The sequence below is a fragment of the Oncorhynchus masou genome, chromosome 18 (genome assembly GCF_036934945.1).
Source record: "Oncorhynchus masou masou isolate Uvic2021 chromosome 18, UVic_Omas_1.1, whole genome shotgun sequence".
Taxonomy (NCBI): Eukaryota; Metazoa; Chordata; class Actinopteri; order Salmoniformes; family Salmonidae; genus Oncorhynchus; species Oncorhynchus masou.
The window spans coordinates 43,360,763-43,374,948 of NC_088229.1; the positions used below are offsets into that span (position 1 = coordinate 43,360,763).

A 14,186-nucleotide genomic window follows, 5' to 3' on the forward strand; every position below is an offset into this window, starting at 1 on the left:
TCATTAATAGTGTTTAACATGATTTTTGAATGACTACCTCATCTCTGCACCCCACACATACAATTATCTGTAAGGTCCCTCAGTCAAGCAGTGAATTTCAAACACAGTTTCAACCACAAAGACCAGGGAAGTTTTCCACTGCCCCACAAAGAAGGGAACCTATTGATATTGTTTGTAGATGGGTGAGAAAAACAACAACAATTTAATCCATTTTGAATTCAGGCTGTAACACAACAAAATGTGGAATATGTCAAGGGATATGAATACTTTCTGAAGGTACTGGATATAAAAATATATGATGTTAATCAGTTGCAGAATGAGAAATCCATAAAAAGAATAACAAGCACCCCATCATCTGGTGAAAATAAGACACTACCTAAAGACTAATTCAGTGGACATCCTACATTAGGCTATTTTTCTAAAGGTTGTATGTATTTTGTATCTGTACCAGGAGTCAACTGATGAGTCAATTGTCCGGTTAACTAACTGAGTTTAACTGAGTAAATTGTGATCAAACTAGGCCTGTCCATTTGATTTTTTACAGGGGATGTTAAAATCCTGGTGACTTGAAATAGAAAAATATTGGTAGCCTAACAATTTAAAATTGAATCTCAAAATACTGCATCTATCCTATTTGAGACATGTTCTCATCATGAAATGGATTACTTTCTCATAGCAAAGGACAAGCGTACACTGTTAAATAGAGCAGTTGGATCTTAGGATCTTATCTTACCTTCAAACCAACTACTCAATTGATCATGTGATCAAGATCAGATCCCCAGCGAAGGTCCCCTGAGGTAACCACGGATGATGACACTGAAGACTTCAGAGTTCTATCGCCAAGGCCAATTGAGGAGGAGAATGATCAGACCGCTTTAGTTCAGTGTAGCAATGTTGCTTTCCTGACGAGCACAGACCAGCCTGCTCTCCTTGACGCGATGGGCACACACTGAATACGCAAGGCAGATGACATCCTTGTCAAAAATGCTTTGATCATCATAACTTTTTTAGCTGCATATATCATCTCTCTCCTGTCAAATGCTCACCATTTTCTGATCATATATTTGATTTAATTTCCATTCCAAAAATCTCCATTAATGCACCTACCTCATTCATATCCATTCACATCAACAAATCCCACTAATACCAATGCAAACACTTTGCATGCAGCCTAAGATGATGAGGGCAGGGCTTTATCACTGTATGATCTTAAGGTAACCACTAGGATGCAGTCTCATCATCAGTGCAACATCAGCTGCAGGGTTGGGAGGAAACCAGAAAACCATTATGTCAGGGAGAAGTGTCCAGTCACTGGTATTCATTATACCAAAATGATGCAATTTAATTTAGAGAATCCCTCTAGAGTCTAGATGGACAATGCTTTTATGGGTTTCAATATCCCACACCACCCTAGTGAAATTGACCTATCCTTTCCATGTGCATGACAGTACAGGCCCCCTTAAGATGGCATCTTTCCCACTTATTGATCTGACCATGCGCTCAGGGCACAGGGCGCCGAAATGCTTAGCCTCCATGATTCAGTGTAATGTCTCTCACTAATCAGCACTGTACTCAAATACCTACCAATGATGCAACCTCTGTGTGGAACAGGGATGGGTTAGTCTGCATCCATTTATCCCATACACTAATATTCGTAAACTTGATATAACCTTTACCTTCTATCAAAATGATCCACCACTCATTGGGCAACGTTCAATAATTATATTTGATTGATTGCCTACATGTCCATGAGATGACTGGTGTTAGTCATTCAACGCTGATGCATCCTACACCTACCGCTCTTATATTTTGAATATTTGGAGATGGAAAGCTATTAGAATGTAACCCAAAGAGGAAAGATGAAGATCCATAATTGTATTTCGGCTAATTCTACGCTAAATATATGGCAAATGAATTAACATCAACAGATGGAAATATGAGATCATCTGAGATTTGACAACAGACGAGAGACACCCTGGGAGGCGGGACATGATTGCTGTCTTGCTCAGTGATTCGCCACTCCTTGGAAGGCGGTGTCCACGTGCGCTCGTTTGCCATTGGTACTGCAAAAAGACCGTGCCCAAGTGCTGCGTTAGCTTTGACTGGATAACGTGAATGACACATTGTAGAAACTCGTGTTCACACCGTATGTGGCGCAACGGAGAGAGGAGGCGTCAACAGCAGAGAATCGCGTAGCTAGGTTGCTAGCTAAGGAAGGTGAGTAATAAAAACATTTCACGGAGATATTTTAATTATAAAAATATTGACGTTATTATTTCCGACCTTAGCTAAAGTGTCACGTAGAAGCGCCATAAAAAAAAAAACATTCGTAATCATGTGTTTTTTTTTTATTGCGAAATGACTTGCTGAGTGATGTCCGCCAACGCGGGTAACGTTAGCATTAGCCCTTTCTACTGGATCTGTGGCCTAACGTTGTTGTCGTTGGCTAGCTAGCTACTACGATGTGGTTCGTTATGCGCGGGAAATTAGCCCTATTAAAATTTAGTATTTTCCCTGATTTTAAAAATGTGTCCGACTAAGGTGTCTAACAGTATACTATTGAAACGAATTATTTGTGAATGTGGTTGATCCCATTTTGATTAATGTTGTGTGGCTGCGACGCGGCCTAGTGCCACACTCAAAACTGCAGAGGTGGTGATAGCGTTTTTCTTCAGCCAACAGCAGCAGCAGCTGCTGTTATCTCAACGTGACAAGGCCAGAAAGCCTCATGCACCATTCATGCTTTTACCGAAGATAAATACAATTTAATTGATCTGTCTAAATAATAATTTGGTATATCAAAATTTCAGGGAGAATAATCCTTGTTTTGCAGTTAACCAGGTTTGTGTGTGCTAGGTACCCTCGCCGATCAACGGACCAGGCGTGACATGTTTCTAGCTAACGTTACTGTGTTACTATTTTGTTAGATAGTAGGCTGGCTAACTACCTAGCTGGCTACACTAGTATTGTAGGGTAGGCACGTTAATAGTTTATGCCCGCATGTAAGCTTGGTCTAGCAGGTAGCCATGGCCAAACCACCGTAGGTATTGAAGCTACCACGAAATGTTAATTCATTGCCCCCTTATTGGCATATTCATAACATCCTGCACGTGGCTAACTACTGAAATTGTATTTGCGCAAGCGACCTTGTAAACAAGATGTGGTCATATTTCGCAGCTGGATTTACCATCAGTTAATCTAGTTACAGTAACTACATTTATACATGGCTTTCTGCTTTTGCTGCCTTTCAAGCAAACACTTGTCTTGGGGGTAATGTAGTAATGGACAGAGAAACTGATGTCCGTGCCTTTACCAATGTATGAATGTGGACAACATGGCAAGGTTAGATATTGTAGATGCAGCTGGTATTGACTCTGAATTAACATACATTCATTATTTTCAGAGACAAATTAATTTATGCTTATCACGTGTACTTTCATACCAGCAGACCATTTGCCTAACTCATTACAAGGCAAATAGTGACAGGTGGCTTACCGATCCTTCTTTTAGACATTTTAGAATTAGTAGCCACCAGCTAGCCAGATACCAGGACTTACTACTCAGGCTAGCACACGGTTGAGTCAGGAACAAGCCATTGATCCACCCAACTTTTATTAGACAACCCTGACCTTTGCCTCTGCTGTGTTGAATTGTCTAACATGCCCTTAGAATTCCTGCCTCCTTTGAAATGACTAGTGTGATTTTAGTTTCCAATAAGTCATTTCTGTTTTCTCTGCAGATTATGGAGATGAGCAGTAGCGAGTGCTTCCGATGTGGCCGTCCTGGGCATTGGATCAAGAACTGTCCCGAAGCTGGAGGGCGTGGCCGTGGCAGGGGCAGAGGAAGAGGAAAGGGTACATTTCTTGTTTTTGGGGCACTCAAATTCTGCACTGTGTGTGAGACTGGTTTGTCAATCGGAGAGCTAAATGACCAATTCTAAGCAACTGCCTTATTTTTTTTTTTTTTACAAAGGTCTTCTCCCATGGGAAATAGCTTCAGTGTTATCAGGGGCTTTCAGTCATATCACTTCGTTATCACTGGGATATTCAAACGATGAAGCACGGTTGTCTTAATAACGACTATTACTTTGTTCTAGTGATTTAGTTCACAAGCACCCAGGTCACAACTTGGCTAACATGGTGGCCAAACGATGCATGTTCCTCCTCCGTAAGTTGCCAGCGTTCTTTTCACGGATGAGTGTAGCGTAAACCTCGGTCACCTTTCTTCTTTTTTTCTAGATCTGTTCTGCTATCGCTGTGGAGAGCAAGGTCACATTGCCAGGGACTGTGAACAGACTGAGGATGGTGAGAATACTTTTGATCCCTTTAAGTACATGCAAATGGTTTTCAAAACCAGAGTTTTTGTAAATTTGTACTTGTAGCTCTAGTTTGGACTTCAGACTTGTTCAGCTTTGGAGTGAGCAATATTTGTGGCTTTCTCATGGCTGGCACGATGTACTGGGTCCTGCTGTCAGGATCTGAGGACACATGGGATTTGCTATTAACATTGCACGCCACATTCTTATTGGTTGAATAATAATGGTGTTTATTGATATTAATTATTGATAGCCATGTTGTTAATTGCTTTCATGTAGAGAACAAATCTTTAACGCTCTTTTTCTTCTCTTCAGCCTGCTACAACTGCCACAGGAGCGGCCATATTTCCCGTGACTGCAAGGAGCCCAAGAAGGAGCGGGAGCAGTGTTGCTACAGCTGTGGCAAGGCTGGCCACGTGGCCCGCGACTGCGACCATGCCAACGAGCAGAAGTGCTATTCCTGCGGAGGCTTTGGCCACATCCAGAAACTTTGCGATAAAGTCAAATGTTACAGGTGAGTGACTACATAGTGAAAGTTTTTTTGTGGGGAAAATGTGGTCCTGAAAACACATGGTACCGACTCATGCTTGCATGTTCCCATGTACATAGCAAACTTCACTAACAACTGCTGAAAGCACAAACGCAACGCGTTTCGACAAGTCTTCTCAGGGGTGACATGCAGTCTCTGGTACCCCCTTCTTTTGGGGACAAATGCTTTTGCTGTAGTCTTTAGTCATAGGCATGTATCATCTAATTGGCAAGCTTTCAAGTAGTTGTGCTGTGTATCTAGATTTATAAATGTTTGTGCTTTTTTGAGAGTTAGCTAAAACCATTGCCGTGGCAGCCATTTCCAGTTTAGTTTGCCAGAGCCATGCAAATATGAACTCTTAAGCTTGGTCGACCGACATTCTGTTTCCCCTTCCCCCAGGTGTGGCGAGATCGGTCATGTGGCTGTGCAGTGCAGCAAAGCCAGTGAGGTGAACTGCTACAAGTGCGGCAACACCGGCCACCTTGCGAAAGAGTGCACCATTGAAGCCACAGCATAATCAGTGCCCTTTGTTGCCCCTCCTATTTTTTTCTGGTTGATGGTTGGTTGTATTATTTTCTCTGAATCGTCTTCACCGGCCAAAGGTTGGCTGACCGAGGCTAGTCCCGGGCCAGTGAGCCTCTCGACATGTAATATTGAGAAAGGGGTAAAAAAAAAATCTTTCTGCATTCAACACAAAAATTTTGTTTAGTTTGGTAGCAGTGTTATGTTTAATGCTTTGTTAAAGAATCCCCCTTTCCAAGCCACTGGTGAGCAGAGATGAATGGATGGGACTAAATATATGAGATATAGAGGACCTCTGGGCTTGTGGAAAGTGAGTCTCAGTAAGAAGGGAGTAAAAAGAAACCTGAACTTCCATGTATGGTTTGTTTTAGCGGGATAACATATATAAGTTGGCCAAGAGCATATGACATGGGTAACAGTTCATACCATATGGCCCATCTGCATCTGGGCCCTACAAGCAGCTAAGTGCCGGGCGATAACATAAATGATGTGTTATATCGACAAAAGCCGTTTTGAAAGAATCTTAAGTTCTTTTATAATAGAAAAAAAATAATTGTTTACAATTTAAAGGAGTATGGGTAAATAGTCCAAGGTAGACGTTTCCCCAAAAAATGATTTTTGGAAACTTTTACCTTGGAGGAAAAATGTGCATCAAGAACACAGTTGTCAGATCATCAGAATTCGCAGTTATTTGGGAGTGGAGAATGTTTTCACAGAAATCAAATGTTATTTTTGTACAATATCACTTAGACTACTGTAAAAATACCATTTGCTTGTACTCAGTTTTTAAGTCGGAAGGAAATGCAACTGAAGTCCTAGAACATAGAAATGTAATTTTAAACTATCAATAAAGCTGGAGGAGCACAGGGAGGATGATTGTTTACATTTCTTTCCATGCTTATATTTCTTCTAGGTCTTGTATTGCTACTTTCTTGACAGTAGTTGTCTTTGTCAGGAGTTGAGGCTAAAACTAACGTTCATGTTGAACAACCCTACCCTAGAAATGTCCTTTCAACATTTTTGAAATTCACTTGCAAATAAACAGTCATTGCTTGTGGGTAGCCAGCAGTTACAGTGCAGAACTAAGCAACCACAGCAGACTTTTCTTCTCAGAGAGAATGTAGAACATGTGCCAAACTGCATAGGGAATCCTCCTGTCATCTCTTAACCATTGGCTCAGATGTCCATGTCAAATACCCCCAGGTGGCACTTGCAGTGTAAATTTAGCCAGCCTATATATATAAAGACCCACTTGGTCCTCAGCTATCGGTTGTCAATTTTGCGTTCAGTTCAGGCCTTATTTGGTCTCCTGTCATTAACAGAACAAATATACACATGGATTAAGTCAGATTGTTTTAATTTGGTGCGGTGGTGATAAAAGCAGATTATATATATATTTTTTTAAATCTATAGCCATACAGATTGAGATGTCCAGTATACTTGCTGTTGCTTTTTTCCATTTATTTCTATCGCTCCCCCTGATGTTCAAAATGGCAGCAGGGGCCGCAGTCTAGTTTTGCCGCTGTTGACGACTTTCAACAGTCTGCATGATAAAGACCCTCCTACTTATATGTCGTCATTTAGGCTTGCCCAGAAAGAAATGCATACGGGAGAAAATTGGAGGAAAACTAGCCCAACTGAACAGCCAGCTCAGCCCAGGCCCCCCTTTTTTTATTCGGGGTTTCGTTGTTTTTCGGTCCTCGGTGAAAGTAGGAGATGAGGGGACTCCTGCAGTTTTACCGGGCTCTGAACGCCCTGTGTAACCGACAAGTCAAGCGAAGAGCTGGATTTGCCGGTTCTCAGTGCGGGTTTAGCGGAACCGTGTCTGATAGCAAGGTACGATTTGAACTGCAGCTGTTGCTTCCAAATTGATTCTGCACTGTCCGTTAATACATTGTAGACTTCTGACAATTAATACATTGTAGCTAAGTGTTTCCTTGTAAAATGAGGCACACCAAAATGTAGCATTGGAAAAGGTCACTTTTTGGATGTGCGCTTTGTGTCGGAATGTTACTGCCTCTATGGGAGCAGACTTGTGAGGGCAACTAGCCTAAATGCAAGATGTGGGGGTATTTTCTTGATAAATAAATAAATACACAACCCAGTCATTTTTATTCATTTAATGTAGACAAATGTTGCACATTTTGTGGGAACCAGGCCAGTATAAAACAGTCATAATTTTCCATAATATGTCAAAACAACGTCCCCTTTGTTTATGCCAAATCGCAATCTTGAGTCGATGTTGAGGTTTTTTTAGCTTTCAATGCGGATGTTTTAGCCTCTGATGATGCATTCTAATGTATCATTCCCAGGGGGGCTCGTCGTCTGCATTTAATCGCACAAATGTACTATTAGCAGTCAATTCTCCATCACTCATCTTGTAATATAGTCTACAATGAATTGGAATACATCTTGTTTTCTCTCTCTAAATAATAGGACACAGAGGTGCATGTACAGTGGGGTCCTGAATTATTGGATCCCTTGAAGATGAGCAAGAAATACTGTATAAATACAAATACTGAGCAATATTGTATGTACATTTTTATTTATTGTATCATTTTATACTAGTGCAATTACTAAAATAAATGGATTTTGTTTTCCAAGTAATAAAAAAATCTAAAAAAGATAGGGATTCAATCATTTTGACCTGATTTCAATACTCCAGTACCCACCCCTTGCGAGGATAACGATACAGCCTTTTTCTAAAATGTTTTATGAGATTGAAGAACACATTGCCTGATCACCGACAATGATGAGACAGCCTATAGGGAGGAGGTAAGAGACCTAACCGTGTGGTACAAGGACAACAACCTCTCCCTCAACGCGATCAAGACAAAGGAGATGATTGTGGACTACAGGAAAAGGAGGACCAAGCACGCCCCCATTCTCATCGACGGGGCTGTAGTGGAGCAGGTTGAGAGCTTCAAGTTCCTTGGTGTCCACATCACCAACAAACTAACATGGTCCAAGCACACCAAGACAGTCATGAAGAGGGCACAACAAAACCTATTCCCTGTCAGGAGACAATTTGGCATGGGTCCTCAGATCCTCAAAAGATTTTACAGCTGCACCATCGAGAGCATCCTGACGGGTTGCATCACTGCCTGGTATGGTAACTGCTCGGCCTCTGACCGAAAGGCACTACAGAGGGTGGTGCGTACGGCCCAGTACATCACCGGGGCCAAGCTCCCTGCCATCCAGGACCTCTATACAAGGCACTGTCAGGGGAAGGCCCTAAAAATTGTCAAAGACTCCAGCCACCCTAGTCATAGACTGTTCTCTCTGCTACCACACGGCAAGCATTACCGGAGCGCCAAATCTAGGTCCAAGAGGCTTCTAAACAGCTTCTACCCCCAAGCCATAAGACTCCTGAACATCTAATCAAATGGCTACCCAGACTATTTGCATTGCTCCACCTCCCTTCTACTACTCAGTTATTATCTCTGCAGAGTCACTTTAATAGCTCTACCTCCATGTACATATTACCTCAATACCGGTGCACCCGCACCACAAAATCTACGTTTTGCAATGGCCATCTTAGTCTTCGGACTTCAACCCCATTGAAAACATGTGGTTTGAATTGAAGAGGGCAGACGAAGGATATCAATCATCTGGAAAGATTATGTATGGAGGAATGATCTACGATCCCTCCCAGTCTTCTCCAATCTCATTAAACATTTTAGAAAAAGGCTCAGTGTCGTTATCTTCACAAGAGGAGGGTGCTGGAGTATTGAAAACAGGGGTTCCAATCATTTTGAACCCTATTTTTTATTACTTGTAAATCAAAATCTCTTTCTCTGAGCAATTGTATTAGTATAAAATGTTTTATTTTTTGGATCATACGATATAGCTCAGTATTTGTATTTATTTCATCCAGTATTTCTTGCTCCTCTTTATCAGGGGATCCAATTATTCAGGACACCATTGTATGATGCTTATTTTCTCTATGTGAGCTGCCTGCACATTTCCCATTTCCTTCCACATCTACCTCAAGACTGTTGTAGCTTGATCCACATCATAGCGAAACAGAACGTAAGCTCACAAGACTTCAGGATTGTCATACAAGGCTAAGACTGTTGAGCAACACTCTGGAAGTAGATGTGTTGTTACATAGCTATAGAAACTAAATCATTACTATAGGCGTATATTTAAGACAGAACTACACACAGGATCCTCTAACTATTCCTGTCTATCAACTCGGATCCATGGCTTAGGGATGTTAAATATGTTGGGTCCTATGCTATTGAGTGTAATCATTTTAATGTTGAATGATGTCAACATTACAGTTTATGTCAGCATGTAGTGATCTAGAAAGTGGAATATGAGTCACTCTCTCCCTGTCCCATCCTCAGCCACAGCCACGGTTTGGACTGCTGTTTGACATCGATGGCGTGCTTGTCCGGGGAAAGATGCCCATTCCTGCTGCAAAAAAGGCCTTCCAAAAACTGGTCAACTCTCAGGAACAATTTGTGGTGCCAGTTGTTTTTGTTACCAACGCAGGGAATTGCATGCGGCAGATGAAAGCGGACCAGCTCTCTCACATCCTGGGTGTGCCTGTAAGTGTCTCTCACCTACTCAGAGCTCTCTTCTGCCACACACAAACTGTAATGACAAAGCCCTCATTTCATTTTGGTCCGTGTGGGAGGCTAGTCTGAACAATATTGCCAAAGCAGCAGCTACTCTCCCTGGGGTCCAGCAAAATGAAGGCAGTTTATACAATTTAAAAAACATTACAATACATTCACAGATTTCACAACACACTGTGTGCCCTCAGGCCCCTACTCCAACACGACCACATATCTACAGTACTAAATCCATGTGTATGTATGGTGCGTATGTTATTGTGTGTGTGTGTGTCTGTGCCAATGTTTGTGTTGCTTCACAGTCCCCGCTGTTCCATAAGGTGTTTTTTAATCTGTGTTCTTAAATCAAATGTTACTTCTTGCGTCAGATACTTGATGTGGAACAGAGTTCCATGTTCGTGTGCTCCATTGTCTGTTGACTTTGAACGAGTTCTCAGCGACATGATGGCGAAATATGAGTACCAACAGAGGTACCAAGACAATGATGTGCATTGATGTTACCAAGACAATTGAGGTACCTAGACAATGATGTTGCAAATGAGAACTTGTTCTCAACTAGCCTACCTGGTTAAATAAAGGTGAACAAAAAAAATAAAATTGTATGCAGCATTTTGACAGGACATTAAAGTTTGTGTGTGTGTGTGTGTGTGTTTGTATTGTTGCACAGTAAATCAAACTAATCATCACCTCTTGAAGATAGTGCCTGCTGTAGGTCTCATACCAGTCATGCTCTGGCTCAGCCTATCTGACAGGTGTTTTTGTTACCAGATCACTATGGACCAGGTGATGATGTCACACAGTCCACTGAGGATGTTCAAGAAGTACCATGACAAGTGTGTTCTGGTGTCAGGACAAGGACCCGTCCTGGATATTGCCAAAAAGTATCCTTTTTGAAATATATGTTGCAAGACATGATCAAAGCATCTGCTTGGCCTGAAAATATCTGTTTTACACACAAATGAAGTAATGAGCTGATTGTGATGAATTTGCAATGTGTTGGTGTAATACTTAACCATGTTATAGCTTGGGCTTCCAGAATGTGATCAGTGTCGACATGCTGAGAGAGTCATTTCCTCTTCTGGACATGGTGGACCACAACAGACGACCCAAAGTGCCGGTGAGTCAGTATACATCAAGATCCATAGACAGGCTATATTTCAGAGGCTTTCCTAATGGTATGTTCCATTTTTTTCTTCCTCAGTCCAGTCCAATTGCCAACCTTCCCACAGTAGAAGGTGAGAGCTCATGTACAGATACTCTTCTGATGTATATTTTTTATTGAACTGTCACAGTAATCGCAAATCATATCCATTATATTCCAATTATTTTCTCTTCCCGGTCTAGCTGTTATTCTGTTTGGGGAGCCCATCCGATGGGAGACCAACCTCCAGCTGATAATTGATATCCTGTTGACCAATGGGAACCTGAGCGGAGCCCACCAGAGCCAGAAGCTACCCCAACTCCCCCTGCTGGCCTGCAACATGGACCTCATGTGGATGGCAGAGGCCCAGTCTCCACGGTAACCAGTGACTTAAAGCTGTTGAAATGTGGTGAAAAGGCCGATATGAATAGACTCAAATTTGTATATTTTTTTATATTTAAATAAGTGAATAGACTTAAAGACATTTGTTTTTTCACCATGGAATCTATTGATGTCCTGGATGCAAAATGGGACCTAGCTCATTGAATTCTGACCTTCAAGAAAAGTTGTGTCTGTACAAGTTGACTTGTTTAATTTTGCTGCTGTACATCATGTAAACTCCAGGTTTGGTCATGGGACGTTCCTTGTGTGCTTGGAGAACATCTATAAGAAAATAACAGGTAAAGAGGTGAAGTACAAGGCTCTGATGGGGAAGCCCAGTGAACTGACCTATCACTTTGCTGAGTACCTTATCAGAGGCCAGGCCGTAGAGAGAAACTGGACACAGCCCATCACCACCCTCTATGCTATTGGGTAAGACACCTTGCATCTCACTGTTTACAGCAAAAATGGTATCAATTTATTTCACGTGAAAAATATACTAGGTTACAAATGGGTAATCACACAATGATAATGGAAAAACATTGTTCTTTTGGGATTCAAGGCCTTATCTTGACAGTAGATGCATATATGCTGATGTCCGTTATGTGCGATGTTGTGTCTGTACAACTTGAGTCCTCTCTTTGATTTCCTTTCTTTTTCTTTGCCTCTCTACTCCCTCAGGGATAACCTGATGACTGACATCTATGGGGCCAACCTCTACAACCGCTACCTGGAAGAGAGGACAAGGAGGAAGACCTCCAAAGCTGTCACCAAGATGGCCACCGCCACGGGCTCCGACGCAGCCCTGCCCCAGGTCAACGACCACATAGAAAATGCCTGGGAGAGCGAGCTGGCACCCCCCTCCGCCACCTCCTGCAAATCTATCCTGGTTTGTACTGGGGTGTACAACCCCCACACAGAGGTGCCCAATGACACCAACCAGTGCATCAAGGAGACTGTGTTCCACGGGCACCGGGACTTCCACTTTGACCCGGCGCTGGTGGAGCCCGGGCATATCGTGCAGGACGTGGCTGACGCTGTGGAGCTCATCTTTGAGCAGGAGAAATTTGTGCCTCAGTAAAGTTCTCCGATTGGTGTCGTCATGGCGACCTCAGTAGAGATCTCGGTTGGCCTGTGCCGGCCATAGAATCAGAATGGATTCTAATTCTAATTCTATGGTTCTGGCTTTAAAAGGAGGGGGTGCTCAAAATAATGCAGAGCAGATCCTACCAAACTGACTAGTGTGGTGCAGATTTGTTTTGCATGGTACGATGGGCATGGAAATTCTCTTGGTTTTTAGCTGGGAAAACACCACACACGGAGTTACTTTGGACAGTGTTTACAACTTGTCAGGGCATTGAAGTTTCTTAATAAGAGGTCATATTCAAACTCGTAATGGTGTATTTAACTTTTATTAATTCCTTCTGTTGTATTGTTTCATTGTGGGTTTAAAACTAATCAAGTTTAGCACAATTACCCACTTTTAAGTAATGGCAATTGATTTGAATAAAAGCCTTATTTAATGGTATTATACCGTACGTATTTTCTTAGTTGTGATTACGTATAAAGATTGACAGTAATTTAAAAGTGTTGTCGTCTTATGTATCTTTATGACTGCAATAAGTTATCAATATTTTTATGAAGTCTCTGTATAGATTCCCTCACAAACGGACCATATTATTGTCTACCACACATTTAGTCTGTTACGTCTACAGTATGCATGCATTTCATGAGATAGATTTCATGCATTATACTGTACTGTAAGATTACCTATTAGGTTTAGGTTGCAATACTGACCTTCAACTGTGCTGTTTACATTATTTCTAGCAATATAAACCATATAATCTGTATTTGCACAGTACAAAACGATCCATTTTAATGTTACCATATCTTGCTGGGCTCGTAAACTTGCCCTTAGTTGTAAATGTACAATTTGTCGTATGCATTAGAACTTTGACTGCAGATGCAAAGACTGTATCTAGCCATTTATATTTATATAAAATATATAAATATAAGAGAAGCTATATTTTCATTGGTGGATTAACCATGCAGTTCAGTGGGATGCATTACCTGTTTTACAAGATGTTATCAATGTCAATATTGCTTGTATGATTGAAAATAGCGTTGCTTTAAAAAAATTAAACATTCTGGCTACTTATATTTCAGTGCTGAAGATAAGCTATACAGCATGAGTTTGGTTACATGAAAACAAATGACTCCATAGGAAATAAAACCTGCTTATCTTCTTGCCATAAATCCTACTTGTTTTCTTCTTTACTGTCCTCATGCACACATCTTCAGTTACATAAGGAAATATTGTCACTACTCTTTTATCTGCAGTATTTGCACATTAGAAAACATATAAATGTATTGGGCACTACTATCAAGAACAGGCACAGCGCAAACTTTGCACCTCGATCATGTCCATTTGAATTATAGGAAGGATATGCCTCCATCGGCACAGACAGTTGAGGGTATCTCTTCTAGGCAAGGCCCCTCTGAGGGTGATAAGTACTGTTGACATTGGCACTCCCTATCCTCCCTGTGTGGAATAACAGAGCAGTAAGCCAAGTTGATCTGAAATGGTTATTGGCTACATCGGACGGTTTTGATTGATAGTCACCCTAGAAACAAATACCAGGAAGAGCCAAGTCATTTGTAATTAAATAGCAATGGTAACAGGGCTGTAAAATAAAGCATGAGCTGTTGTTTTGA

General features: G+C 41.5%; 2 protein-coding genes across 2 annotated transcripts; both read left to right on the forward strand.

Moving 5' to 3' along the window:
- Positions 1–2,106: 2,106 nt before the first annotated feature.
- cnbpa (CCHC-type zinc finger, nucleic acid binding protein a) lies at positions 2,107–6,237 on the forward strand. The gene is made up of 5 exons (XM_064923422.1): positions 2,107–2,217; positions 3,740–3,854; positions 4,239–4,304; positions 4,631–4,829; positions 5,244–6,237. The coding sequence occupies exons 2-5, from the start codon at positions 3,743–3,745 to the stop codon at positions 5,359–5,361; spliced, it is 495 nt and encodes a 164-aa protein (XP_064779494.1). The 5' UTR covers positions 2,107–2,217; positions 3,740–3,742; the 3' UTR covers positions 5,362–6,237.
- A 110-nt stretch (positions 6,238–6,347) lies between these two features.
- LOC135504661 (haloacid dehalogenase-like hydrolase domain-containing 5) lies at positions 6,348–13,723 on the forward strand. Its single transcript, XM_064923421.1, has 8 exons — positions 6,348–7,202; positions 9,719–9,922; positions 10,718–10,830; positions 10,973–11,066; positions 11,151–11,184; positions 11,294–11,468; positions 11,715–11,903; positions 12,153–13,723. The coding sequence occupies exons 1-8, from the start codon at positions 7,083–7,085 to the stop codon at positions 12,550–12,552; spliced, it is 1,329 nt and encodes a 442-aa protein (XP_064779493.1). The 5' UTR covers positions 6,348–7,082; the 3' UTR covers positions 12,553–13,723.
- The last annotated feature ends 463 nt before the right edge of the window (positions 13,724–14,186 follow it).

What these genes read in the sequence shown, in the direction of transcription:
- cnbpa (XM_064923422.1), top strand. Translation starts at nt 3,743, where the DNA reads ATGGAGATGAGCAGTAGCGAGTGCTTCCGATGTGGCCGTCCTGGGCAT. An exon ending in GGGCAGAGGAAGAGGAAAGG is followed by an intron (nt 3,855 to 4,238) that starts GTACATTTCTTG and finishes CTTTTTTTCTAG; the next exon opens with ATCTGTTCTGCTATCGCTGT. An exon ending in CTGTGAACAGACTGAGGATG is followed by an intron (nt 4,305 to 4,630) that starts GTGAGAATACTT and finishes TCTTCTCTTCAG; the next exon opens with CCTGCTACAACTGCCACAGG.
- LOC135504661 (XM_064923421.1), top strand. Translation starts at nt 7,083, where the DNA reads ATGAGGGGACTCCTGCAGTTTTACCGGGCTCTGAACGCCCTGTGTAAC. An exon ending in CTCACATCCTGGGTGTGCCT is followed by an intron (nt 9,923 to 10,717) that starts GTAAGTGTCTCT and finishes TTTTGTTACCAG; the next exon opens with ATCACTATGGACCAGGTGAT. An exon ending in ACCACCCTCTATGCTATTGG is followed by an intron (nt 11,904 to 12,152) that starts GTAAGACACCTT and finishes CTACTCCCTCAG; the next exon opens with GGATAACCTGATGACTGACA.